This window comes from Eubalaena glacialis, chromosome 19 (assembly GCF_028564815.1).
Source record: "Eubalaena glacialis isolate mEubGla1 chromosome 19, mEubGla1.1.hap2.+ XY, whole genome shotgun sequence".
Taxonomy (NCBI): Eukaryota; Metazoa; Chordata; class Mammalia; order Artiodactyla; family Balaenidae; genus Eubalaena; species Eubalaena glacialis.
In genome coordinates, this window is record NC_083734.1 from 61,573,893 (window position 1) to 61,592,375 (window position 18,483).

Genomic DNA, 18,483 nt, shown 5'->3' on the forward strand with positions numbered 1-18,483 from the left:
AATGCTCATGTCTAGTTTTTGTGCTTAGTGGGCAACGCCGCAGACTTCAGTAAGATGAGTACAGTGGTAGTACTGGAAGAAAAAGATCAAAAAGTTAAGGTCAAGGATACCCAGGCACTTTGGAATTAAAGGTCATTAGTGTCTAACTCCCATCAATGACGTTTCAGTCCGCAGACCAGCCCTAGAAGTTGGATCTGGAAGCAGCGTATGCATCTGATTTTTCTGCTTTTCCATACGTCATTAGGGAAGAACTTACCTGAAATGCATTCAGTATAAACCAGACTGTAAACTTCAACCTATAAAGAATTGTAATGAAAGTGCTAGGTTTCTCCTCTGCGCCTCGGGAGACTGGTCTGTCTACGGTCTATCTGTGCTACATCATTGGCTTGGCAGGGCTTATCCCTGTAGCAGAGGAAAAAAGCGTCTCACCAGATAACACCACCACGGTGATGACCACGTAGTACATTACGAACGCTGCAAAAAAAAAGAGAAAGAAAAAAGAAAAGTAACATTGACCTAATCAGTTGCCAAGAGTGTCCACAACAACTGACCATCATGCTGGGCAATCTAGACCTCTGTGATATGGGCCATTAATGGAAAAAATTATTGCCCGGATGAGGAGAATTCAACTATAGAAAGATTGAACCTTAGAATAATCAGCAAGGTGCTCTAAAAAAGTAACACAGTTAACTCCAGAAACAGGGAAATTCTTAAAAAGTACTACTATTTAGAATTCCGTATGAGTCACATTTGGAAGTGCTTGCCAAGCTCACAACAATTTCCCCTTTTCTGGGGACAGCTTTATCTCTTTTTGGCAGACTCACGGGGTGGGCCTCTAACAGCTGTACCTACATCATGTGCCTCCAAACTAAGGATAACAACAGATTGGAGCCAGAGCAGTGCCAAACCCAGACGAACTCGTTGGCGCTCTGTCCCGGAGGTCTGAGTGAGCACTGACGTGCTGGCAGCTGGGGCAGCTCTGTAGAGACATCTGCAAACCCCTGGTGCTGACATTTTGTCCTAGGGCAATGCTGGTATAATCCTGATATCTAAGCCTGGTCATTCTGGCCACAGATGGATGTCTGTATATGTTCTTCATAAAGCAGATAAGCAAAATATAGACGCTTGTAAGAGAAAAACATGCAAAAGGAGAAGAAATAGATGGCTAAAATTCCTGCCGCAGCTAAAATTCCGGGAAACTTGTGGCTAGCTCTGATATGCTGCTAAACTGCTAAGTTCTAGTTTACTTGAAAGTTTCATTATTTAGAAGGTGAATCATGACCACATATTTTGTTTTACCTCATTAAAGCTTGCATATAACCTTGGACAGCTAAGCCACCCAAAGTTCACCATGTTTCCAGACACAGTGAGAACGCACTCTAACATGGACTTGAAAGCGTAATCTAGGAGCCAGTGGACCAAACCAAGTTGGCAAGAAAGAAGAGGTATCTACCATCTCCACTTAGGGGTCCTCAGCCAGGAGCCCCTCCATCATGTGTACGTTCAATGCTTGACCCTCTCACCCTTCATCGTAATTGCCTGGGAAGACCCCAACTTTCGTTAAACCTGTATGAGGAAGATCAACACTGGTAGAAGACACACATGAACAAAATGAATGGAAAGTCTCACTTTACGTGAATGAACACTGGCTTCAAGTGGAGCCATGGTTTTCTGCCTGCCAACTCCACTATGTCCCCCTAATATATTCACTCTTTCACTGGATTGGATAACTAATTAAATGACAGTCAAGTATATTGCTTCTCACACTTGAACACCTCATTCTTTTCTTTCACTCTCAGGAGAAGACATTGCTTTCCACTTGACTGTGAAATTGAAGCAATTAAAAGAGAATGTCTTCATAAGCTTTCACAACCTCAGCAACCAGCCAGGTTTCATTGGACCCATAGACTCTGACTTTCTTCCCATTGATGTGAATTTCATTCCCGTTAGTGTGAATGAATAACATTCTTCTCTATAAGGCCAAAATCCACACCTGTGCTCCTGATTCTACCACCATACCCCCACCCCATTCAAGAGTATTCTCTGTCAAACGCCTGCCCTCCCACAAGGGCTCACAAGGGCTGCTTTTTAGGTGAAATGGGAGATTTCTAGTGACAAATAGATGAAGACAGTAATCCAGATAACTTTGAGGCCCTTACAACAAACTCTGAGGGAAACAGTGGCATAATACACATGTGAAAACCCTAATATTATCCATTCCCATGCCAAGTCCATCTGTGTTCTCAACTAGCAATTAAAGCTCTACAAAATCATAGAAATCTCTAAGATTCCATCAGCAGAGACTGAAGAAACGTGTAGGATGACGGGAGGTTCTGCTTCCTCTTCCACATAATTGTTTACAGTAAATGAATACCTAGTTTTGGCAACTTATCTGTCAAAGCCTCTGACACTCAGCTTTTTCTGTCTGAGTTTAATTTACTTTTAAAAAACTATGATTTTATTTTAAACTACAGTATCTCCTTTAGTATTCTTTCAGCCTGCTGCACAGGATAAATGAGCTATAAAGATATCTTTATTTCATGCACATTTAGCTGGGTATAGAATTTGAGGTTAACGGTTCATTTTCTCTCAGCTCTTTGAGGGTATTATTCCATTGTTTTATGACATCTTTTGGCTGTTGATCCTGGGTTGATAATCTGTCTTTTTCTATTTTATTATTTTTTAATATTTCCCCTTCTCTTTCTTTCTATCCCATGTTTTGAAAGCTTACTGCAACATAGTTGTTGGATTTTTGTTTGTTTTTAACTCTGCACAGGATACATTGATTTTCTAATCTGAGGACTCATGTCTTCAATTCCTCAAAAATCTCGTACATTTGATCTTTGAACAATTCCTCTTATTTATTCCCTTTATTTTCCTTATTATAAAATGCCTATTAGATGTGCTGGACACCCTCATTCTGTCTTTCATGTCTTTTAATCTCTCTTCAATATTTTTCCATCTCGTCCTGTCTTTGCACTAAATTTCATATGATTTCTTCAGAGGTATTTCTGGTTTATTAATTTTCTGTTTAGCTGTTTGTAATCTGCTATAAAACTTATCCATAAGTTTTTAATCTTAACTGTTATTAATCACTGTAAGTGTCTTTAAATTATAATGGGTTATTTTCCTATTAGTCTTCCTTTTCATTGTCTCCTATTTTAACTAACCTATATTACTTCTTTAACCTTTTAGTTATATATTTTATAGTCTCTATCATAATTTTTATTATCTTCAGTACTTGAGATTGCTAATAGTCCCTTTTTTTTTTTTTTTTTGGTCTGCTGATTCTCTTTCATGGTGGACTTTTGATGGTGAGTTTAGCTTCCAGGAGGAATATTTACTTTTACCTCTCTTGCTTTGTGCCCTGAATACTGGACATATTTCTATAGAATTATTCGTGTCTTCTCTGGGGGGCTCCAGGATAATAGGAGGAGGAGGAAGAGAAAGAATATCAGCAACAACAAGTAACATTTTTTGAGCTTTTATGATTTTCCAGGCATTCTTCTTTTTTTTTAATTTGTTTTATTTTTTTAGATTCTACATACAAGTGATTAACATACAGTATTTGTCTTTCTCTGTTTGACTTATTTCACAAAGCATAATATCCTTCAGGTCCATCCATGTTGTTGCAGATGGCAAAATTTCATTCGTTTTTATGGCTGAGTAATATTCCATTGAATATATATACCACATCTTCTATATCCATTTATCTGTTGATGGACACTTAGATTGCTTCCATGTCTTGGCTATTGTAAATAATGCTGCTACGAACACTGGGGTGCATGTATCTTTTTGAATTAGTGTTTTTGTTTTCTTCAAACGTATACCCAGGAGTGGAATTGTTGGATCAGGCCTTGTTCTATAAACTTTACTTACACTAATGAGTTTAATCCCCCCAAAACTATATATATATATATATATATATGTATGTATGTAATATGAACTATATATATAATATGAACTATATGTAATATGAACTATATTATTAACTGTATTACTAACTATATACATTATTAACTATATATATAATTAACTATATATATTATTAACTGTATATATACACACACACATACTGTACACACACACACACACACACACACAGTGTTATCTCCATTTTTATGGATGAGAAAACCTGAGGGGGGGTTGTTAAATAGATTATGCAAGGTCACACAGCTATGGCAGAGCCAGAATTCAAACCCGAGCTTGGCTCCAGAGTATGTAACACTAACTGCTATGATATTGTTCTCAGACACATTGCTGTGCAGGGACAGTAAATTCAGATTTCTTTCCCGTACCTGACATGTGCGACATATACTCGGGATTCTCATTTTCTATGGAGGAAACTTGTTTTTTTTTAACCCAGAGATTGGCAAAGAATACATATCCTTACTTTTCCTTAGGGTAGTAGGTGAGGTTTTTCTAGTTTCTCTTTCTAGCACTGAACAGTCCTGTGAAGCTTCTGGATTCATGCAGAGATATGAAGCCCAGCTTTACCACCTGTCAAGGACCGAGTCCTGGTCACGGGGTATTGAAATACCTCTTTGGACTATTGTATTTCTGACGTAGCACTCATAGTTCTGGCTTTAATTTCTCTTTTCAGTTTTAGCCTCTGGCAATGTGCCTTCATTTCTCTCTGTTTCTTCCATTGATTCTTCCTTTTTTTCCTTTATTTTTTCTTCTTCCTTTTTAAAGTTGGTTATACATCTGAACATCTGTGTTCGATGTATTTTACTCAGTATTCCAATGTGCTTCTAGCTGGAGGGCGGGCATTTCCTCATCATATTGGGTCATATTTGTGGGGAAATTCCTGGGTTTAAGTAAGGAAAATAGCCGCCAAAATAAAAATAAATCAGAGTAAAGGAGTCAAGAAAGAGGAATAGAAAGAATATACAAGAAACAATGACAAGAAGTGAAACTAGTAAAATATATTTAACTAATTATTGATATTGTAGTTGTGAATCTTAATGCAGTTGTAAGAAAGGCAAAGTGAAAATGATTCCTAAAATAGAGTCTCTAGGGTCTAAAACAAGTGTAACAACAAAATGAATAAAAACCTGAACTATATTTCAGGTGATTTAAAAGAAACTTAGAATCTTTGTTTGGGCCATTGACCTTTTATTGATATAAAATTTTAACAGTGTTTATGACTGTCCACCCCACCCCCCTTCCAAGAGGCATTTAGAACATCTTTTCACTTTGTTTTTGCCAATTTTTAATGTAAAAGTCATGTACTATTTCACTGTTAACTATTTTTAAAAACAGAACTAATTACCAAGGAGAGAAATGTCTCTACAAAATACCATGACTTTATACGTTTGTTTTAAAATTATACCTCTTTTCTCCAAAACATCTCTCAGCTTTATGATTATTAACATCTGTGGACTGGGAGCCATGTCAAATATTTGAGATTTCCCAATTCATGGACTTTGGTTTCTTGTTTTGCGATTTACTTTGGCAGGTCAAGAGGTTTGTAACTCTTTACAGAGATAGACGGTGCAATGGGAATTGAAATACATTTCAGTTTTTTCCTAGTCTTCACGTATAAAAATTGACCTGAATCTTTTCTTATTTTTTTTTAAGTCCTTAGCGATCTGCTTACTTTTATTTTGTTCAGATGCCTTATGAAATCCTACATCCATGATGAATGGAGCCGGAGAAAGGCATTTGTTCGTAATTCTTCACTTGTCCAATGTAGGTGTTTCTCCAAGGCAGGCTATGGATTGCTTAACTTTTTTAGGCAAAAACAAAAACAAAAACACAAAACAAAACAAAAAACTCAGCTCCAGTGCATTCTGGGGTGTGCCTAAGTTAGTCAGATATGTCAGTGGCAGTTGTGTTTAGGCATTAGTAGTGGAAAAAAAAAAAAAACAGCTAAAGATTTCTCATACAAATTTAACTACTTTGTTTGGTTAGTTACTCATTTATTGCCCTTTACCCCATCTTAGTCTCATCTTGTCTGAAGAGCTAATTCCATTTTCCTTGTTTACTATTTCCCCCCTTATCCCTGGGGTTGAAAGGCCAAGTGAACAAACACAGAGTTTGTTTTATTCCTAACCAACCCCGGAACAGTCATTTCCCTGCAGAATAATTGGCTTAGGGAAGAAAACACAGAAAACAAAACAAGTTCATCATGTACGGATGGCTCTGGCTACACCCCTTCTCAGAACCAGCCTGGGTAAGAACTGCTGGGGGTGAGCATTCATTTAAAGAATATATGAAGAAGTGGCAATAAAGAAATTTTAATTGTTACCTTAGACAAAAGGACGGTGTGCTTTGACAGTGTTTCCAGCGTGCTTTTTTTCCTCATTATCCTGATGGTAAGTAAAAACTCTGTTTTGTTGTGCTATATGCCAAACATACGGGTGAACACTGCTAAAATCAATCTATTTTCAGGTGTTTCCAAATACTTATGTGTTTTGTATTGAAGACCTGAAGACAAAATGTTTCTGTTTTTTCCTAACCAACTTTTATTGTGTAGATAGAACAGTAGAATATAGGAAAATAGTAAAATTTGCTCCTGTACTAGCTGAGGGAGAATTGTCTGAATATTTTGATATGCAAATCTAAAAGAATTTAATTTTGAGATGATAAAACCTGAAAAAAATTTTCTCTGTTCATTTGCAAACATTTGGGCAAAATTACTTTCCTGTGTGATCTTCCTTTCTTTCCTTCTTTCTTTCTCTCTTTCTCTCTCTCTTTCTTTCTCTTTCTTTCTTTCTTTCTTTCTCTCTCTCTCTCTTTCTTTCTTTCTCTCTTTCTTTCCTTACTTTGTAGTTTGTTTCCTCAGTTATTCAGGGACTTCTGAATTCAGAAAATTGACATAAATTGTTTTGTTCTTCCTGTGTATCAGAATCAAGTTTCAAGTCCTTTGAGTCTGGATTGTTATCTGATGGCCTAACTCTTTTGATAAAAGTTGTTCAATTCAATCTGGAAGGTAAATACCAAAAGAAGGTACTTCCTTGGGATTGTTTCTAATGGACATAATTATTTAGATGAGTTTAAATAATCAGAATTTTTATGTTAATTTGATTAGCTCTGGGATATCTATTCAAATGTAAAGAATGCAAGATTATTATTATTCAGATGAGATACAATGCAACTGCTCTGTTTATATAGTTGAATTTCTGGTATAAAATGTCAAAAATGGGAAGTATCTTACAGGTTCTGAATCAAAGTATCTTTTCCATTGTAATTGTAACTGTTGCAAAATTGTGGTAATAGTTCACTCTACTTCCCTATCATTACTCTTCTCCCAAATAGTTTACAGTGAGCATAGTTGATGTCAAATCTTACAGTCATGATTATTGAAATAATATTTTGAATCCTTTTTTATTTTGCAGTTCTTAAAGGTAGGAAATATTTTCCCCCAAAATATGATCAAGGTTTTTCTTATTACACTTATTTTTCTAGTTGATACTCCACCATGTTTACTTTCTCTTTGTTTAATGAACAGGCTAAATGCATATGAAACAGAAAAGTGTGTACCAGCAAACTCAAGCACTTCTGTGCAAGAATCTTCTTAAGAAATGGAGGATGAAAAGACAGAGCTTATTGGTATGTTTGACCATTTACCTCTTTCCACAGTTAGCATTATGCTTTTATTTCATTGCCTCATGATTCTCTTATTGTATATTTTAAGTAACAGACTGCATCTATTTTATTTTATGTGTTTTAAGGAGCTGTAAGGATGTACATTTTTTTATTGGATGAAAGACTCTTTAAATTCTGTAGTGCTTTACAATTTTCAAAAGTTTCCCACACATGATTTCATATAATCCTATAATAACCCTTTTTTTCTCCTACCCCTATATTGTCCCTCCCCCTTTCCCTCTCCCCACTGGAAAACACCAGTTTGTTCTCTATATCTGTGCAGACTGAATCTATTGACTTTGAATTTGTCTCTAGTTATACTTGTTGAATGTAGAATTAGAAAGACCAATATTACTCATATTGTTTTCAAAAGGAGAATAACTGAAAATCTAATTGTATGGTAAGTTATAGCAACTATTAAAGCTGCTGTCATGGGTAATAAATTTAGAGTCAAGAAATATTAAAAATAGTGTCTAGCAGAAATAGAGGAATTTATTGTAAATTGGGTGGACCTATTTTCAAGGCCATGAATTTTCTACACAGAGATTATTTCCAAGAATTATGACCAAGTAACACCACTGATTGTCAGTGTGTCTTAAAGCCCCAAATTTCAATGCTTAACACAGTAAAGGTTTATTTTTCACTCTTTTCACAGTCTAAATAAGGGTGGCAGTGAAAGTGATGTGGGTTGGGTAGGTTGAGGAATCTTCTCCCACAGTCACTCAGAGACCCAGGCTCCTTCGTCATGCGAGTCTGCCATCGCCCTAGACTTTGGAGACATTCACTGGATCCTCTGCGGCCAGTCAGATCCGGAAGCAGAAGGACTGAGACAGAGAGAATAGGGGAGGTTGTGCAGGGTTCCATTAGCCAGGCCTGGCAACAGTGCAGGTCATCTCTGCCCGCATTCCACTGGCGAGGACTCAAGCATTTGGTCCCACTTCATCGCCGGAGGCTGGGGATGTGGCCCAGCGTTGCGCCAAGCAGGGGGAAGTGACTAATACTGATGGACCACTAGACAGTCTCTTCCGCTCTGTCCCTTCTCATTCTCTTTGACTTCCAATACAAGGATATGACAGTTGACAAAAATGTTTCTCGTTGCCATCATGAGCTCTATGTGGGATACTCTGTGTCTTATAGACCCTAGAATCACCTGCCCATGCATGTAAGGATTGCAGTCCTGTTAGTCATCCTGTCAGGCTCTAGGCTGGCTTCTGCAGTAGCTCATGACTTAATGCCAAAGTTTTGTTCTAGTATTGGAGAATGATATATGTGACAACTCTCTCGATATAGATCTTTCATTGGGTTCCCTTCGCTCTGAAGAGTGAGAGCAAAGAGAAGCCAACTATATGGTGAAACTGGAATTTGTCTTCCATTGTCCTCTGGTGTTGACTGAGCTCCTTCAGAGAATACAATCTAAATGTGTTCTCTTTTTTTTTTATATAGGAATGGGGGTTCCCAATACTTTTAGGATTTTATATGGGCATATTTTCATATTTAAAAGAAAATGTGCATTTTCCTGAAATGCCCCCTCAGGATCTGGGAAGGGTAGATAAATTTAATAGCTCTTCTATGGATGTTGTGTACACACCGATCTCCAACGTAACCCAGCAGATAATGAATAAGACGGCATGTGCTCCCTTTCTGAAAGGTAGGTGTGCTGACGGCAAAAAAGTAGTACTGATTTTGTTTTAGATCTTTTTGAAAAAGTGTGTACCTTTTTAATTTGAAGTCACAGTTATCCATTATGCTAATGATCTAGGTATCAATATGGCACACAGATTTGGTCAGTATTTTCTTTCTCTCATAGCAATTAGCCTTTTAAACCCTTTCAGCTTGATGAGGGTCCACTTTAGGTAGGCCTACATTTCTACTGGAATCTAAATAAAACAATAGATTTGTAATTTCAGATTTTCAGAATAATACCTAGGAGGAATAGGCTATTGGGGAGTGTGGGTGTTTTAACATAGAAATATAATGATTAAGATTTATAATTGAGGAAAAAACAAATAAATAAAAGAAATTAGGTCATGGTTATTATACAGTAATTTCAGAACTATGAAGATTAAGGATGGATAATCTAAAGATACTCTGTCTGCATATGGTATAACTTGTAAGCATCTTTAAAGGTCTTCATTCTAAATGAGGTTTCTGTGTAACTGATATAAGCAGCATGTGCATTTCACTCATGGGCAAGTTGGGTGCAGTCTGGTGAGATACTCTTTAATCCTCGATTTCCAGCAGGTACAATTGCTGGCTGTTACAAATAGAGTCACTTTGTGGCCTTGGTTCCTGCATAAGGCAAAGACCATATGAAGTGCCTTTGCTTTGGTAAATCTAAAACCTGGAGTCCTCTGACCACATAATAACTGCTACGGTTACCTCTGTTTCTGTATCCCAATTCCCTTAGGCATACTACCTTGGCAAAATAGTTTTATACACCTAAAACTTGCTCTAATACCTGTCATTATTAAGAAAACATTTAATTCTAATGCATGTCTCCTGATTCTAGAATCTAAAACAACAAAAAAATTCCCTTTTTGCCTTTTGGGATAAGTTTAATTTAAAGGGGAAATGATTTTAGTTAATTCCAATGGAAATATGTGACGACAAAGTTGGATGTCACAGTCTATTTTGGTGAAACTCTAACAATCCTCTGTGTCTGTTTTTCACCATGCAATTCACAGGAAGAAGAGTCATCGGGGCACCAGATCAAAAATATATGGATAAAATACTTCTAGACAATTTCCCATACACCGTGGGAGTCATCTTTAATGACACTTTTTCTTATAAGTTAAAATTTTATCAGGGATATTATATTCCGATTTTGAAGGAAGATCTTTTCACAGGTGACTTTCCATATAAAATATCACTATGGCATTTTTCATGTTTTTAACACATGCAGTAGGATGGGATGGGCAACAAGGATTCTTTTGATGGCACAAGAGAAAATACACAAAACACATTTTATTGCTGAGCTTATTCCAAAGTCAATCATATCTTCCCCCTCTAGGAAGGCTCTCAAAAAACCATTGAGTCATCCAACAGATACATAGTGAATTCCCAAGTGCATGTTGGAAAGGATGCAGAGGTGACCAAAACTGATAGGTCCCAGACTCAGGTGAGAGTCCAGGTTAGCAGGAAAGGCAGCCAGTGAACAATTAATGACCAGTGCAAGAAAAGGTGCTTGGGGGACTTAGACCAGGGGTTCCTAAGAAGCTGTGCGACTAGAGAAGTTCTGCCTGGAGAAGTGATGGTTACAGGAACACCAGAGGAAATGGCATGTGTGGGGTGTGGAGGACACTGCATTCCAGATAGAAGAGGAGGCTGCGGGGGCCCAGGGGTGGGAGAGAGCCTCTGTTAGTTGGTATGGGAGAGCAGCAGTCCTGTATAGCTGGACAGAGCACGCAGAAAGGAATGGGATGGGAGAAGGAGGCCGAAGTTACTCGAGGGCTAGACCCTGTGCCGTCTTGAAAACCTAAGGCAATGGAGAGCCATCGAGGTACTTTAATCAGGACAGAGATATGATTAGGTTTCCAAGCCTAAGGGAGTGCTCTGGATTTAGCCCAGAGAACGGATTGCAGAGAATGCAGTGAAACATACTAGTGGGCTGATGGTGGCTTAGACCAGAATGGAGATTTTTTAAAATTGTGGTGGCCAGGAAAGACCTCTGTGAGGAGTTAACTTTTGAAAAGAGATCAGGATGGAGGGAAGGAGTGAGCCATGGATCTGTCTGGAAGGAGAGCGTTTGAACACAAAAGAAGTTCTAGTACTGCTGTGCGTTTGGCGTTCTGAGGCACAGCAAGGAGTCCAGGATGGTTCAAGCAGAGTGTTTGCTTTCATCTTCTTTTTATTTTCTAAGACTTTCTGTGCATACCATGTTTTCCATGAATCAAATTGCCATATTAGAGACTTCATTTGCTTCTTTTATCTATGTGGTGAAGTCTCCTCTAGATCGTTCTTTCTTGGATTCTTGTTTCTTATTTTCCAATTGCCTTCATCGCATAATGTTGGTTCTGCTTTTTTCTTTGTGCTTATAGCTCATTGTTGGGGTACAGATAATGAGTTTTCCTGTTCACTGGCTAAATACTGGAGTAGAGGATTCGTGACTTTACAAACTGCCATTAATGCTGCTATTATACAAGTAAGAAGAGTTCTAATAACTAATGTGAACTTATTCCAGAGGCATCAAGGTTTTGATAAAAGATGGTGTCTACTCATGTTTTCATGTATTTATATAATGAAGCAGGCATCCAAATGGTGAAATTGAATTTTAGGCAAAGGAGCACATTACTTTTTTTTTTAACCTTAAATTTTCAACGAGTTATAGAATGGCAGGAAATTTCAACAACAATGTACAGGGAGGCCCATGTGCCGTTCATCTAGTGTCTCCTGAAAGTAACATCTTGCATAACCACAGAACAGTATTAAAACCAGGAAATGTACATTGGTACAATCCCCATAGCTTATTCAGATTTCACCAGTTTCTATACTTTAAGTAACGATTTTGTTCATTTGAACCCTTCTTTAGATCACGACGAATCACTATGTGATGGAGGAGTTGATGTCAGTTACTGCTATAAATATGAAGACATTACCCTTTATTTTTAAAGAGAACCTTCAAAATGAGATGTTTATTTTTTACTGCTTGCTTTACTTCTCCCCATTTATATATTTTTTATCACTCAATGTTACAAAAGAGAGAAAAAAGTATAAGGATTTGATGAAAATGATGGGTCTACAAGATTCAGCGTTCTGGTGAGTGACTGACTCAAGTAGTGCAAATGAGTAAACAGAGAAATTCGGAAGCAGTGAAAATGTGTTACTGTTTCAGAACACCATGATTTCAACTTGATACATTGCCTACTTTGCTGTTGGCGTTGTTCCGACTTTTCAGTTTAGTCTTTGTTAAGTTTTGCTCTGCAAGATCGTGATTATAATTTGCCGGGCACTTTTTCTGTGCCGTAAGCATGTTAAGCTAATGCTATGATAGAGGTACCAGTAAGATCACAGAGAATGAAAAAGAGCTGCCCATTGTCAAATGGATGTTGTGTGCAGGGACTCAAACCCAGGAGCCCTAATTTTTTTAAAAATTTTTATTGGAGTGTAGTTGATTTACAGTGCTGTGTTAGTTTCAGGTGTGCAGCAAAGTGAATCAGTTATACAGATACGGGTATCCACTCTTTTTTAGATTCTTTTCCCATATAGGTCATTACAGAGTACTGAGTAGAGTTCCCTGTGCTCTACAGTAGGTCCTTATGAGTTACCTATTTTATATATAGTCGTGTGGATATGTCAGTCCCAGTCTCCCAGGTTATCCCCCCCCACCCCCGCTTTTCCCCCTGGTAACCATAAGTTTGTTTTCTACGTCTGTGACTGTATTTCTGTTTTGTAAATAAGTTCATTTGTACCATTTTTCTAGATTCCACATATAAGCGATATCATATGATATTTGTCTTCCTCTGTCTGACTTACTTCACTCAGTATGACAATCTCTAGGTCCATCCATGTTGCTGCAAATGGCATTATTTCATTCTTTTTCATGGCTGAGTAATATTCCATTGTACATATGTACCACATCTTCTTTATCCATTCCTCTGTCGATGGACATTTAGGTTGCTTCCATGACCTGGCTATTGTAACTAGTGCTGCTGTGAACATTGGGGTGCATGTATCATTTTGAACTATGATTTTCTCTGGATATATGCCCAGGAGTGGGATTGTGGGATCATATGGCAACTCTATTTTTAGTTTTTTAAGGAACCTCCATGCTGTTCTCCATAGTAGCTGTATCAATTTACATTCCCACCAACAGTGCAAGAGGGTTCCCTTTTCTCCACACCCTCTCCAGCATTTATTGTTCGTAGATTGTTTGGTGATGGCAATTCTGACTGGTGTGAGGTGATACCTCATTGTAGTTTTCATTTGCATTTCTCTAATAATTAGTGATGTGGAACATATTTTCATGTGCTCAGGTGCCCTAATGTCAACTCTCCTGCTTGGTCTACCCATAGTTATCACTTGATTTCTCTACACTTCTTCTTGTTGAAGAAAGTATGATCCTATAATGGCTAGCTTCTGTTCCAAGATTGGGTAACTTGGGGTATATTTTTTGGAGCAACTAAATACCATATGTTGGAGTTGAGATAACCTATAAAGGTGCCCAGCACATAGGCTGGCATATAAGAAGCACTTAATAAGAGCATTTGCTTCATATATTGATATATTTATATCATATCTTGCTCCATTTTACAAATGATTTAAAGTGATTTTAAAATATATATTTCAACATATTTATCATGTATGTATGTATCTATGCATGTATTTGTATTATAATAAAAATAAATAAGTGATGAGTAGAAACAAAGATTTAGCAAAATAATAAATAGGTAATGTTAACAGATAAATATGCAAATCATACAAGTTCTAAGCTTCTAAGAGGCCAAGGCAGAGAATTCTGCAATACCATCAGTCACAAAATTCATACTGTCTAGGAAAAGAAAAAAAGAAAAATAATCTGTTTGCTTTACCCTAAAAGAAACCTAGCATTTTTCCAATGTTGAATCCTGGGAGATATTTCTTGTATACTCCCCATATCAAGAAAATACTCTTTATGGATGTGGTACTATCTGGAATGGATGAGGGACTATTTATTGAACAATCCTTTGCAAGATACATGTTCCCTGAAATAAAATTAAGGTCTAGGAAATTTAAAATTTTCTATGAAGTATATTTTATTAACAGAGAGAGTTTTAGTTCTAATATAACTGAACTGTGAAATAGGAAAAGAGGAAACTGGGTCTTGAAATAAAAAAATAGGGAGAGGAGTGTTTTTGCGGTGGAAGCTTGGGGAATACAAAGGAATGGATGGAGTTTGTTAGGAGGGAAGAGAGAGAGGAACTATGGGAAAATGACCGTCTTTCAGCCCAGGGCTTGTCCTGTGGGACAGCATCCCTGCAGCCACCTTAGAACAGGTAGGCACAAGCCAACTCTCGATTAAAATCAGAAAGTACTGGTTATTTAGATGTGGATTCATTCTCAGCATAAATGCTTCTTAGTATGCATGTAACCTAAAATTTAGCAAAATGAATATATGTCCTTAAAACTAAGAAGGAAAAAATTTGTGAAACGTTTTTATTAAGTACAGAGTGTCTACTGGAAATAAGTTTTACAGCACACCACCCCCGGTTTTGTGTTGTTTTGTTTTTCACTAATGCCATAAATGTGAAATGTAGTCAATATTTATTCTATAAATGTGATGTCTGAAATTGTTTTATCCTGAAGATTTTCATAGATTTATTAACATCCCCTCAACTCCCTGCAGTAAGTTCCTTTTTCTAGGTAATGTTTTAACTTCCTTCATTTGTAGTTCCCTTACCCTATGGTTTTTCAGTTCCTCCCTATGGCAGTTCCCTTCTTTACTCACGAAATGAATTCTGCAGACTGCGGCGTGCTTTTCCAAGAACGCTGATGTTCTAACACAGTCTGAATCATTGTAATGACATGAAGTTTTAAAAAGAAGTCAAATAAGCAATAATTAAACATGTTCTATTGGAACATATTAATGCAAGTTCCTGGTTTAATACTTTTGCCGTTTTCTCCAGCAGTTGAATTATTATTAGGCAATTTTATGTAGAAGAAAGAGCTCTGGGCTGAACGAAAGCCTACAGCTGCTATCTTAGCTTTGTTATTGATCTACGTTGTTGACCTTGAGTATGCCCATTAACTAGGAATACGAACTGCAGTTTACTCACCTGTAAAATGAGAAGCTTGGACTAAAACACCCTGTAGGCCTCTTAGATTGACTGCTATTTCTAATAACCACTTCATAAAAATGGGAACACTAGCACGTTTAAAGCAAAACAGTGTGAACACTTAAGCTATATTGGTTTGAATAAAGCAGTCATGAACAGGAATAGCAAGACTGGGATGAGCTTAGTACAGTTATGAAATTTCAATTTTCTGCAGCTAGGGAGGGTGGAGGTGCTGCTGGCTGAGATCGTCAAGAATGGTCAAGTTATCATCTGCCCCCAGTACATCCATGGTTACTTGATTGATCAGAAGCTGTTAAGTTTTCTTCCAATTTTATAATTAGAACACTTTGGTAATGTATAATAAAGCTGAAGGTACAAAAATGCTAAGCTCCTTTATTTCAGCAATTTCACCTTAAAGAAATTTTTTTGTGCACTTTCCCCAAAAAGGCAAATACAAGAATATTTTTAGCAACATTGCATTAGAAATAAAAATTGGAAACAACCTAAATGTCCATGGGCAGGAGAACATTGAGATATATTTATACAATGAAATGTTATACTGCAGTGTATAATATTGTACATGTTGTGGATAAAGGCAAGTTGCAGGAGAATACAGACAAGATGGTACTGTTTATGCATGTTCACATTATTTATATAATACTTGAATACAGAGCTGATACCTAGCCGTGGCACCAGCACAGCCATTGTAGTATTAGTAATATTTTACTTATTAATCTAGGTGGCAGGTACGATGGTAATCATTGTATTATTCTTTAGATATTTTTGTACGTTTTAAATATTTCATAATAAAGTTAAAACAACTGAAATAATATTTGTCTTTATTTAGGCTCTCCTGGGGTTTAATCTATGCTGGTTTCATCTTCATTACTTCTATAATCATTACAATTATCATAATATCTACCCAAATTATCGTCATGACGGGCTTCATGGTTATATTTACCCTCTTTTTCTTATATGGCTTATCTTTGGTAAGTTCATACATTTATTACCATTTTCTCTGCTTTAGGTCTTAGTTATATGTAGCAAAAATTAATGTCTCAGCAGGCAACTATAGCAGCTTCTTTCATGTGTGTGTGTGTGTGTGTGTGTGTTTGCTTGAGAAAGTCTTTATGAGTATGAGAAAATGATGTAACCTAAATAAAATTGGACCTATTTTTTGCATCAAGGTCTGAATTAATGAAATTATGCATCTAAAAATTATTTTGACTATAAAACTATCTAGGACTTTTCTAGATGATTAATAAGGATGCTCTTAATGGCTGGACCCATCTTTTTTCCCAGTGGTTTCCCATCATGTGGTAGTTTTTCACACCTCTTTGCCCTGTTCACCCTGCTCTGACTTCCCATGTAACCCCCTCTTCCTTCTCTGAACAAGAGCCTCTAATTTCTCCCACCCTCCAGGGTGTTTTCTGCAGAGCGTATGTAGACGCTCTTTGTTAATATATTAATTTAGTTTCTGTCCGTCTTTCCAAGTCTGCATTTCTATCCTTTCCTCAGCTCTTCCTGCAGCTTTCCCCACTCTTTCCTTGGCAACAAAAACCCAGCATTTGAGTAGGGCAAATAAGGGTTCTCTTTACAAAGAGGTTGAGAGAAGGACTGAGCATAATTATACCTTAATATTGTTCATCACTGTCTCCGTGATAAATATTTATGTTATGATATGAAGATCCTTATTTTAAGGTGCTACCAATGACTGTCAGTCTATGTAATGCCTTCTCTCTCTTTCAGATAGCTTTGGCATTCCTGATGACTGTGCTGTTAAAGAAAACTATCCTCACCAGTTTGGTTGTGTTTGTCCTCACTCTCTTTTGGGGGGGTGTGGGATTCACTGCATTTTATAGACAACTTCCGTCACCTTTGGAATGGATTTTCAGTATTTGTAGCCCCTTTGCCTTCACTGCTGGAATTAACCAGGTGAGATCATAGTTAATTGGTTTATTATTGAATTTGCAAAAGAACTAGACACTTCATGATCTTCATAATCAATACTTTCAGATTAAGAGCTTTTATTCTAAACAATTCTACTCTAAAGCTAAATTTGAAAATGTTATTATTACATTGCAGAAAAATTGTCATCTCGCAAGGAAACTTGAAGAAAAAATTCTTCCAGATAATTCTTCCAGATTTTCCTTTCTCAGATGTATTTTCACTTTGAAGTACTTTCTTCTAGTGTTTTTTCCTATATGCAAATATTGACCTTTCTTCTCTTATCACATAATGAAAGCATTCTGCTAGTTTGTTAAGAATTGTTGTTTAAGCCTCTTTTTGAAACCTCAAATATGAAAAACTTTCAAGACATAAATTTACAGTTTAATAAATAATTTAAGTGAATCAAAGTACTCATGAACTAGATCAAGAAATAGAATGTGGACAAAACCCCAGAAGCATTTCTAAACACTCCTTCCTCCTAAATGGTAAAAGGTTTATGATAATCACCACCTTGCTTTTCATTATCATCTAAGTATGTGTTCCTAAATACAATTTTTTAGTTTTGCCTATTTTTAACTTTATATAGGTGATATTGTACAAAGTGATTTTTGAAGATCTGGCTTTTTTCACTCAACATTATGTTTTTACATGTCATATACAATTTGCGTGTAGCTGTAGTATGGTTTTTATAGTATTCTATTGTGTGAATATACTATTTTCTTTTGATGGACAAAAATATTTTCTAGCTTCTGACTGTTATTAATAACTTGCCAATAAATTCTTACACATATTTCCTAGTAAATATGGGTATTCAATTCTGTTTGGTATATGTTTGGGAGTTGAACAGTGTATGTATATCTAGCGCTAGAGTAGCTAGCTTAATCTTCATAGTTACTATCAAATATTTTTCCAAAGTGATTGCAGTTCTTTACTTTCGCACCAACAGTGTTTCAGAGTTTCATTTGCTCCAAATCTTCACCAACATTTGGTATTGTTAGTCTTTGAAATTTTAGCCATTCTGCTGGATAAGTAATGATATATCATTGTGGTGTTAATTTGTATTTTCCTGATTGTTGATGAAGTTGCGTGAACTGCAGTATTTCCTTTGTCACAACTGAACCAATCATGTCCTGACCCATCTGTCTATCCTTGCACTGATACCACATTGTCTCAATTGTTTTGCTTCATA

At 36.6% G+C, this 18,483-nt stretch overlaps 1 protein-coding gene across 1 annotated transcript in view; it reads left to right on the forward strand.

Moving 5' to 3' along the window:
- The first annotated feature begins 6,121 nt into the window (after positions 1-6,121).
- ABCA6 (ATP binding cassette subfamily A member 6) overlaps positions 6,122-18,483 on the forward strand; it is a 58,530-nt gene continuing 46,168 nt past the window's right edge. Inside the window, exons 1-8 of the mRNA XM_061175505.1 lie at positions 6,122-6,320; positions 7,457-7,557; positions 9,037-9,241; positions 10,278-10,439; positions 11,631-11,734; positions 12,122-12,348; positions 16,192-16,333; positions 17,094-17,279. Coding sequence (XP_061031488.1) covers positions 7,462-7,557; positions 9,037-9,241; positions 10,278-10,439; positions 11,631-11,734; positions 12,122-12,348; positions 16,192-16,333; positions 17,094-17,279 — 1,122 coding nt within the window. The 5' untranslated portion in view covers positions 6,122-6,320; positions 7,457-7,461. The remainder of the gene's footprint in view (positions 6,321-7,456; positions 7,558-9,036; positions 9,242-10,277; positions 10,440-11,630; positions 11,735-12,121; positions 12,349-16,191; positions 16,334-17,093; positions 17,280-18,483) is intronic.